The sequence below is a fragment of the Terrapene carolina genome, unplaced genomic scaffold, assembly GCF_002925995.2.
Source record: "Terrapene carolina triunguis isolate 2854851 unplaced genomic scaffold, T_m_triunguis-2.0 Scaffold148, whole genome shotgun sequence".
Lineage (NCBI taxonomy): Eukaryota > Metazoa > Chordata > Testudines > Emydidae > Terrapene > Terrapene triunguis.
This window is the reverse complement of record NW_020664499.1, coordinates 1,844,754-1,855,642: the sequence shown is the minus strand read 5'-3', so window position 1 is coordinate 1,855,642 and position 10,889 is coordinate 1,844,754. Positions and strand designations below refer to the sequence as shown.

The 10,889-nt window shown below is 41.3% G+C and overlaps 1 protein-coding gene across 1 annotated transcript in view; it reads left to right on the top strand.

Annotated features, from left to right (window-relative positions):
* Nucleotides 1-10,382, top strand: part of LOC113406905 (peptidyl-prolyl cis-trans isomerase F, mitochondrial-like) — a 13,294-nt gene extending 2,912 nt beyond the window's left edge. Inside the window, exons 2-6 of the mRNA XM_026653766.1 lie at nucleotides 954-984; nucleotides 2,916-3,004; nucleotides 6,937-7,033; nucleotides 7,987-8,062; nucleotides 10,232-10,382. Coding sequence (XP_026509551.1) covers nucleotides 954-984; nucleotides 2,916-3,004; nucleotides 6,937-7,033; nucleotides 7,987-8,062; nucleotides 10,232-10,367 — 429 coding nt within the window. The 3' untranslated portion in view covers nucleotides 10,368-10,382. The remainder of the gene's footprint in view (nucleotides 1-953; nucleotides 985-2,915; nucleotides 3,005-6,936; nucleotides 7,034-7,986; nucleotides 8,063-10,231) is intronic.
* Nucleotides 10,383-10,889: the final 507 nt, after the last annotated feature.

The following is a 10,889-nucleotide window of genomic DNA, read 5'->3' as shown; positions in this document are numbered from 1 at the left end:
GGCTAGGTCTACACTACAGCGGTGTTCCGACCTAAGATACGCAACTTCAGCTATGTGAATACCGTAGCTGAAGTTGCGTATTTTAGGTCGGCTTACCTGGTGGTGAGGACGGGAGAAAGCCGACCGCTGCCGCGCTGCCGCCGACTCCGCTGCCGCCTCTTGTCGAGGTGGATTTCCGGAGTCGACGGCAGAGCGATCAGGGATCGATTTTACCGCGTCCTCACGAGACGCGGTAAGTCGATCCCCGATAAACCGATTGCTACCCGCCGGATCGGCGGGTAGTGAAGACGTAGCCTTAAAAAATCCATGCTGGCTATTATGACGAGTTTTGTAATGTCTACAAAAGTACTTCCTGTGAAATCTTTAGAAACAAAAACTTATTAATTTGCCTGTGTGTGACTTTGGGAATTAATTTTAGGTGTGCAACGTCTGCTCTTCTTTCTGTTCCTGCTACCTCAGTTTCCCTAATATAACTATTTTAAGCAGGCTTCAAAGTTTGGTCTCTGCTGGAAGTAATTTAATTGCAGTGATAGTCCAAAATAGTTTTGGTCAGTGATCCGGAGTGTTTCCAGTCAAATTTCAAATTCTTCCTGAATTTCATGTTGTATTGTTAATTATAGTTCTTAAATACAACTGCAATCAGTCTTAAATGACTGACCACAGGCCCAACAAAAAATAGTTGCTTCGAAGAGGTGGTCTTTAATTACAGGTCAAACCGCATTATTGTAGAAACTATTAGGCTATGTTAAAATGGTTGTTTAGGACATGGGGTGGCTTATTGTATAATAAAAGGTCATCCTTAGTACAGGTCTCCCCCTCCTTGCATTGGCTTAGTTCATGAAACAGATGTAGGTATCTTTTTAACTTTTTTCATGTGTCTATTTTGTTATGTAAAAGCTGACTTTTTGTGCTTGCTCTCTTTCTCTCTCTCTCTCTCTCTCTCTCTTTAACAGCTGAAAGCTGATGTGGTTCCAAAGACAGCTGGTAAGAAAATGTTTTGAAAGTTTCATACTTTGAGATTTTAAGATTTAGGTTAGATTTGGGGGGGGAGGGGAAGGGAAGATGCATTTTCCCCTCCAGTTTCATTCAAAATTAAAGCTTTAGAGAAACTTTAACTAGCTCAATAGTTGGTTGAAAAATAGGAAAATATTAATGTATGTTTCATCACAAATTTTTTTAATTTTTTTCCCGACACAGTTGGGTTACCTTTCATGCACAGGCAAGGTAGTGATGTGTTTTGGTTACCAACACTGGACAAAAATGTTTAACAAAAAAAATCCCATGCACTTCTTTCACTGAAATCCAAAGCAACAGCAAACTGGAGGAATTGTGGAGTGGGGATGGTGTGGTTTGGGAGATTGGTAATGGGATATAGACTTTTTCCCTTTCACCTCTAAGCTGGTTTCAATCCTCCTACCCTGATAGTGATCAAAAGGTTTTCTTTGAGGGCTCTTCGATGACCCAAGTGAACTTGAAGTCTTTAAAGTATGATTTGAGGACTTGAGTAACTCAGCCAGAGGTTATAGGTCTGTTACAGGACTGGGTGGATGAGAATCTGTGGCCTGCCGTGTGTAGGTCAGACTGGATGATCATGATGGTCCCTTCTGACCTTAGTCTATGAGTTGGTTGTCTTGGTCTACTTCCTAGTAGACAAGTATCTGTGGGAAAAATACCACTTTCACAACTGGTAGCAAGAGCAAAGGTTTAAAAGGCATGGAGACTGAAATCTCACTCCTAGAGGGGTTATTTCAAACTGAGATTAAGGGCAAATCTAGACTACAAAATTAAATCGACCTAATTTTGATGTACAGCCACCTCAGTGATTGAATTGCTTTTGCATGCCCAAATTACTCTCCTTGTGCCAGCAGTGCGTGTCCTCACCAGGACCCCTTGCACTGATTTAACTGTCAGTGTGGGGCATTGTGGGATGGCTTCTGAAAGGCAGCAACAGTTGATGTAAGCAACACAGTGACTGCACTGACACTGCATCGGCCTAACTATGTAGACCAAAGCTCTACACCTCTCACAGATGTGGAGTTAAGTCACTGTAGCTGGCGAGTTACATCGGTGGGAGCTACGTTTTAGTTTAGATGCTTACAGAGTTAGGTTGAAGTAAGCTGCTTTCTGTCGACCTAACTGTAGTGCACTGTTCCCTCTAATTTTTCCCACACATATGTGGAATGAATTGGTGCACATAACAAAATTCATGTGGTGGGGGTGGGGGCTGAGGGGTTTGGAAAGTGGGAGGGGGACTCAGGGCTGGGGCAAAGGATTGGGGTGCAGGGGGGAGGTGAGGACTCCGGGGTGGGGCTGGGGATGAGGGACTCAGGGCTGGGGCAGAGGATTGGGGTGTGGAGGGTTGAGGGCTTTGGCTGGGGGTGTGGGCTCTGGGGTGGGGCTGGGGATGAAGGGTTTGGGGTGCAGGCTGCCTGGGGGCTACAGTGGGGAGAAAGGACTCCCCCCCACCCCCAGCTTTCTCTACCCTCAGCAGCACCTGGGCTGGGGGACGGAGGGAAAGAGGGGGCTCAGGGCTGCAGTCAGGGGAGAGGCACTTAGCTGTAGTGTAGACCAGGCCAAAAGAGTGCAAGTGAAATGAGAAACCTTGCCTTGCAGCTACCTATAATACTGCACAGTAGTGGGGGTAAACAAACTCTCTTTCATCAAAACTCTCTCATCAGCACCTTTCACTAATACAAATCTCTCAAGCATGAACAATAGAAGAATTAAAAAAAATAAATAGGACTTTATATTCCTGTTGGGCACTAAACTTTTTTAAAGAATGTGCATTAAACGTTTTTTAAAAAACACTGATGTGGGACCTAAATTACCTGCCAGTTTATTTTAATTTGGTTGTAGGGTACTGTATAGTGCTGATGTTACATGATAGTAGTTCATATATGTTTTTGTTTTACCAGAAAATTTCAGAGCTCTTTGTACCGGTGAAAAGGGTTTCGGGTATAAAGGATCCACCTTTCACAGAGTGATTCCTTTATTTATGTGCCAGGTAATGTAACCTTTAGTATTTTCACCAACTTTTATTTTGGGAAACATATTATAACGGATCTATTATACTGAATTCTGATATCTGGTTAAGAATGATTTTTATTTGCATTAGAACACAAGTTTAACTTTTAAGTAGTTTTGCTGTGTAACCTCTTAACAGCAGAAGGAAGATATGACAATGTGCCTTGCATTTCTGATCCTGTTGCTATGGCTGTTGTGTAGCACATGGGTTTGTACAACTAAATGCAAATGCCGCTCAGACTGCTTTAGAAATCCTGACTTCGGGAGCTGTGCTTTTGTGTAGTGATGTATTTTAACAAGTGGTGTGCTCAGTAAAATGGCTCTTGGTTAGGAAAACAGTCTGTGTGTAGAATTATAATCAGTGTAAAGTAGCACATATGAGATAAGAGAACAACGTACCCGTTCTTTCTTTGCTGACATCATCTTGTTATATTTGCTGTTGATATATAGGCATTTAAAAGAAAACAATCAGAGGTTTCCTATGAACACCTCACCTGGGGAAAAAAGAACACCTACTGTGTTTTCCAAGTAAATAGGCTGACTCACTAAAAGACTACTTGGTGTCTTAAGAGATTTTGAATGTGGCAATTACTTCTAATTTGAAGACTGAATCATTCTAAACTGCTATAAAGTATACACAAACATGACAGTGATCCTGTTTAAAATAAAGTGTATATATGCTTTTGGAAGATAAATTAATCACCTATCTGTTTTGTATGGATGCTGTATTAACATTCCATGATGCTGTGCATGACAGTAGGGGTTTGTTCCATTGCACTTGGACAAAATTCCCCCCGCCCCCAATTGCTGCAGTGTACTGGATAATTGGTTGCTTTCTCTCACCCCAACGCAGGCTGCATTTCAACAGTAGTGTATTTATAGAGTTTTTGAATGGCTTTGATTTATTTGAGGTGAAAGGCTTTATAAACATGTAAATAATTGCTGTTATTAATTGATAACCTTGGAGGCACTTGCATCTTGAGCAAAAAACTGCATTTAAAATTTAAAAAATACCAAAAAGCAAATGTTCTTATGTTGTCCTACTTTTGATAAGGGAAAGTGGACAAATATGCTGCAGTAGACTGACTTTTTTTTTGAAAATACATGTTGGATCTTTTGGTGGTGGTGGAGAAGAAGCAAGGTCTAGACTCTGACCTGGGGTCAGGAACTTGAAAATATTGATTGCTGCTCCACCACTAACTTACATAGTTCTATCCAAATCATATAGTCCTTATTGCCTCTGTTTGCCTATTTGTAAAACAGGAAAATTAGTTGCCTGTCTCTCAAGTGTTGAGATGATGAGTTAGTGTTTGTAAAGTGCTCTGTATTTGTTACAGATGTGTAACTGCTGCTATATGCTTCAAGGCCGATATAATAATTCTAGGACAATTTTCCTTTTAACATTCTAAAGCTGGTGGAAATAGTGAAGGCCATTCCACTTGTAGGAGGTGCAGTGTTAGTGTGATGCAGCCTGATGAATACACCTAATTAAAGGTTGCCATGTACTTTACTTTGCAATTCAAATGCCTCTTGATGATACACAGCACGTAAAGCATGCTTCTGGGATTACACAAGAATTGCCACACTATTATGTAAAGCACAACTTCGGGCTGCTCAAGGCAATCTTGAAAATGTGAATGTCATACACAATATCTTATGATTCCAAAGAACATAAGAGCTACCATACTGGGTTAGACTATGGTCCGTCTTGCCCAGTATTATGTCTCCAATAGTGTCCTGTGCCAGAGCTTTAGGGGAGATTTGCAGAGCAATTCTAAAGTGATCCACCCCTGTCTTCCACTCCCAGCTTCTGGTAGTCAGAGGTTTTAGACCTGTCCCAAGCATGGAGTGGCATCTGACCATCTTGGCTAATAGCAATTGATGGACCTATTTCTCCATGAACTTTTCCAATCCTTTTTTGAACCCAGTTATACTTATGGCCATCACAACATCTTGTGGCAATGAGTTCTATGGGTTAGTTGTTTGTTGTGTAAAAAAGTACCTCCTCTTACTTGTATTCTACCTGCCACCTTTTAATTTTATCAGGTGACCCCAGTAAATAACACTTCTCTATTCACTTTTTCCACACTTTTCATAATTTTATAGACCCCTATCATATCCCCTCTTAGTCATCCCTCTTCTAAGATGAAGTGCTCTAATCTTTTTAAGTCTCTGCTTATATGGAAGCTGTTCCATACCCTTGATCATCTTTGTTGCCCTTCTCTGAACCTTGTCCAGTCTATCGTATCCTTTTTGAGATGGGTTTTAAAGTACGGGACACAGTATTCAAGGTGTTGGCACACCATGGATTTATATAGTGGCATTATGATATTTTCTGACTTATTTTCTATCCCTTTCCTAATAGTTCCTAACATTGTTTGCAAGGATTAGCTTTCATTTGCAGCAGTGTGCTTGGCCCTGTACATACATAAGAAGTCTCAGTCTGTGTCTCAAGGAACGTTCAGACTATGGTAGTTACAAGGCAGATAAAACAGGTCAGATAGATGACATGTCAGGTGATCCTATGAATTAGGATTAATTGCCTAACAATTTTTGTCCTGTAAAAGAAAAGCTATCGGGGGCCTGATCCTGCTGTCTCTACGAAAACTCCCATTCAGCTCCGAGCGTGACTAGAATCAGATCTTCTTTCCAAATTTAAAACTACAAAAGCAAAATGTTTGGATTAAGATTCCCACAGTATCTGAATCTCTTCCATTAAGGGTAGGAAGTCTGCCAATACTGCATAATCACCAGGTGAATCTTCAGTACCTCTGTATTGAAGTGGTGAATAAAATATCCATTGGGGACCTTCTTGCCTGCAAAGTTATCCTAATTGTGAACTCAACTGGAAAAAGTGAGTGAAAGTTTATAAAATTGTTACAAGAACCTATAACAAATGATGAGAAGACTTTTTTGGGGAAATTATCAGAAGCAGCTGTCCGACAACTGCTGACTGAGAAATGGGCAGACAGGACAGGAGCAAGGTATATGATCCTTGCTGCCACCCCCATCATTTCCTGGTACTCTGGGATCCACCACATCACTGAGCCTTCATCATCCTAATCCTGACCAGACCAAGCCAGAGAGAGGGGGACCCAGATGACATAGCCACCTTCAGTGGCTCTGGCTAACTGGGATGTGAGACTTTGCCACCGATCCCCACTCTCACACGTGTCTTTTTTCTTCCCCACTTTATTTCTTCTCTTTCCTAACCCTCTCCTTTTGCCTTCTGTCTAATAAGGGTCAATGCTGGCACGAGTTTCCCAGGTCCCAGAGTGGCTAATAAGACCAAGTGCCATGTATTTGTTTTTCCAGCAGTGAGGTAGCAAGTAAACATTGACCCACCCAAGACAGAAGCTGTATTTTCTATCTTTGCTATTCTTTTCTCTCCCATCTTGTGTGTGTTTCTTATTTTGTCTTCTAGGAAACAGGACTGGGATTTTAACAAAAACAGCACAAGCCTATCTCAATTAACTTTTTTCCCCCAAAAAGGACAGTTATTTCCATCTTTAATACCATCTAAAAAACTGTCGAACGATAGTTTTGGTTTTTTCCCTTTAAGGACTCTCTACAGCTAAAGGGAACAAAGATGTTAAAATGAAAGCGCAACTTAATACTTTATTTCAAATGTGTTAACTGTTTTCCTTCCTTTCTATATCTTTAATAAAAGCTTTAAAATTTTTAATCATGTGTTTGCTGTGGTACTAAGCAGGATGAGGTCTCTGTATACCAAAGCCTGAACCTTGCTTAATGTTGTTTAATGTTGGATGGTGACAGGGTCATATTAACTCCTTTGGGCCCGTATATTCCATGTAAATTTAATTACAAAAGTGGGTATATTTTTAATAGCACCCATTCTAGTATAAAATGCAACCTGTACATTAGTAAAGTTAAAAACCACTTATGTTTCAGGCTGGGGACTTTACCAACCACAATGGCACAGGAGGAAAATCCATTTATGGCAGTCGATTTCCAGATGAAAATTTCATACTTAAGCATGTTGGACCTGGTAAATAAACGTATTCCTCTTCCCTTCTGCTGAGTAACCTATAATGATTGTTACCTGTAGAAAATGTCATTTTAAGGAGCACATATTTGAGGTGGGTGAGGTACTTGATCGTTACAAAAAGGTCATTGAGGTGGTGTCGAAGTGGTGAGGTGTTACTAGTTCAACTGTGCTAGTATACAGTGATCATGTAGACCGCCTCTGATGGGTGACAGTCAGATCATCACACCTATTTCTTGCAGTTTGCTTTAAGTGGCTGCTATGCAAATTATCATAGCCTAACGTGATTATGTTCTGTTTTATGTTTACAAACTCCCAAATGTGGAACAACTTTTTGTAATGGAATGGAATTTGGCTAAGTTTTCTGTTTTGTGAATCTCCTGACTTGAATTTTTACGCAGAGTGAAATGAAGTGGTCGTGGGTCTATCTGACTCGTCACCATGGTGTTGGCTGTCCACCGGCTAGATGGTGTGGAAGGGAGCACAAAAGCTTTTAGCCAAAAGATCAGTTATACCAACAGACCAATTATAACCAACTATAGCCAAAAGAGCAGGTGGATGTTGGGGGTGGCGGGGGGGGAAGAACCCAGTCATCTAGGAACATACACTTAGGAAATGTCTTTGCAATTCTAACATATCAGACCAGACCATTCCATTTATCATGGGGACCAAGTTGGTGTTGGTTTTCCCTATTTACCATGCAAGCCACAATAGACGTTACAAGGTAGGAGCCACCTTCAGGGTCCCAATGGCAGATGAACTAGCCCCATACTACCATTGCTGGAGGAGAGAGGACAGGCGAAGGAAAGGGTGGGACATTAGCAGTCAGGTTGAAGCAACATGCCTCTCCCCTATTCCGCATCTCTACTAGCCTTACGTATGCAAAGGAAAAGTGCATTTTCTCTGCAGCACATTTTTCAGATGAATACATTGCTAAAACATTCATGTTTTTGCAGGTATACTCTCAATGGCCAATGCAGGACCCAATACAAATGGGTCTCAGTTCTTCATTTGCACTGCCAAAACTGACTGGTAAGTTTTCCATAGAAATACATGTGGTAACACTTAACCCATGGGTCTGCAGTTCTTAAAAATGTATCTACATTAATTGCTTTGTCATTACAAGCCTAGCAGTTCTGCAGAAAAGGACCTGGGGATTACAGTGGACGAGAAGCTGGATATGAGTCAGCAGTGTGCCCTCGTTGCCAAGAAGGCTAATGGACTTCATATTGGGCCTCATTAGTAGCAGCATTGCCAGCAGATCGAGGGAGCTGATTATTCCCCTCTATTCGGCACTGGTGAGGCCACATCTGGAGTATTGCGTCCAGTTTTGGGCCCTCCACTACAGAGAGGCTGTGGACAAATTGGAGAGAGAGTCCAGCGGAGGACAACGAAAATGATTAGGGGGCTGGGGTACATGACTTACAAGGAGCGGCTGAGGGAACTGGTCTTGTTTAGTCTGCAGAAGAGAAGAGTGAGGGGGGGTTTGATAGCAGCCTTCAACTACCTGAAGTGGGGTTCCGAAGAGGCTGGAGCTTGGCTGTTCACAGTGGTGGCAGATGACAGAACAAGGAGCAATGGTCTCAAGTTGCAGTGAGGGAAGTCTAGGTTGGATATTAGGAAACACTATTTCACTAGGAGGGTGGTGAAGCACTGGAATGGGTTACCTAGGGAGGTGGTGGAATCTCCATCCATAGAGGTTTTTAAGGCCTGGCTCGACAAAGCCCTGGCTGGGATGATTTAGTTGGTGCTGGTCCTGCTTTGAGCAGGAGGTTGGACTAGATGACCTCCTGAGGTCTCTTCCAACCCTAATCTTCTATGATTCTATGATTTGGGGAGGTTGGAGGAAACTGAAGACATAAGGGAGATAAATCAAACAGTTGATGTTGCTCTGTGCATTTGAATGGGTCCAATAAGATGGGGTTTTTTTTCTATTCTAAAATGAAGGCATCATGTTGATTTTTATTCTCATTTTCTTTGGATGCAGTAGTGTACCTCCTGCTGTTTCCAGCATACTTCAGCAATACCTCCCTCATTGCTGGAACAAGCCTTTGCTTTTTCCAAGTCCAAAAATGATTAGCATTGGTAGAGCAGGGTGAAGCCATAGGTCAGGAGTGGCAATTAAGAAAAGAGAGTCAGCCTTAACCAAATATTTACCTTGTGAGTTGTGACCTTAAATTTCTCCATCACTTCCTAGGAAATATTCTGTTTGAGCCAGAAGCTCTAAACATAAGTTAATGGGATGAACATAGGTGGAGGACTGCTCTCCATTGCATGTTTAAAAAGTTTACTTTTTTTAACTTCTAAAGAAATTACAAGTGATTCTGGACTCTGGGACTACTTCACTAAGCATTATGTGAGTTAGAAAATATAAAACCTTGGTTAGCTGAAGGTTCATGCATCTTCCCCTCCCACCCCCGCCACATAATTAAATAATCTTGTAAGTGTATTGAGACATCCTACAAAACTGCAGGACAGTAATGAATGCAATGTATGCTTTCCCCTCCCCTCCATGCGAAAAGATTCCATGAACAAATTCTCACTGTAGCCCCATGATGTATAGAATGCTTACTGACAAGTGGAGATAGAAAGGTTAAGTGATTTGGTCAATCCTAGGGCCTCCAGTCTCCCAGACCTGTTTGGTTCACTATACACCATACTGCCCTACAGTCCCTAAAGGCCTGATCCAGATTGAATTGTACTCAAGAGAGACGTCTGTTGACTTCAGTGAGCTTTGGATTAGCCCCACTTAGAACAACCTTTGTTCAGATAGCCCTCTCTACTGCTCTTGCCATCTGGAACACATTTTCTGTAGCTCTCTGCCTCATTATGTCAGTACGTTTTGCTCCAATATTTAAGACATTCTCCTTGCCCACCCTCCCCAACTATACCACTTCCCTTCTATATCCATCTTCCTCTGCTATTGGTACTTAAGGCTTGCAACCTGACATGCTTTACGTTTTTAAGTAATAGGCACTACGCAAGATAAGGTCATTATGCTGCTAACCTTTATTCATGTGAGGAAGGGCCTGTAGGATCAGGTCCTAAAGCTGTATTGTATTTTACTTTTTTGGTAACTAGAGTTGGTCAGAATGTCATCAGCTAGTCTGAATATGCATTCATATTCAGCATCCCCCTTACTTTCAGTGTGTATTTAGTTTAATATTGCTTTTACTTACACGTATTTATTATTTATTACAGGCTAGATGGAAAACATGTTGTGTTTGGCCATGTAAAGGAAGGAATGGAAGTTGTGAAAAAAATCGAGAGCTTTGGCTCCAAGAATGGAAAGACCTCAAAGAAGATTGTCATTACTGACTGTGGTCAGCTGTCGTAACCCCACTGCCTGTAACTCAGGAGAACTTAGATACTGTGAAAAAGAAAAATGAGGAAGAAGTATATCTGATTTCACTTTTAGGGTTGTTAATTGCTGATGTGAAAATATATTTATTTCTGTTCAAGATAATTCATTGAAGGTACTATGATCAGGGACAGTAGAAATGTGAGGAATTCTAGTTAAAAATGTATTCAACTTATTGTGGGTAGGGTCTAGAGAGTCCACATTTTCTATCTAACTTGGTCCAACTTTTACATTGTTGTATAGTATTATTTACTAAGAACAATGAGCATTTTCTTAAAATATGTATTAGCGTGTTAAACTAAACTACCAAAATAGAGGCTGTCAGGCCAAGTTTGATAGAGAACCCCATAGTATCCTGCAAGCTGAAGTGCAGTCATTCAACACTGTATTTGGCAGCAATATGAATATTAATTTTGTCATGTGTTACAAGGAACATTGTGAGCCTTATCAGAATATTTGAAAGATTACCTTGTTGTCCACTTGGCTAGTCAGTGTTTG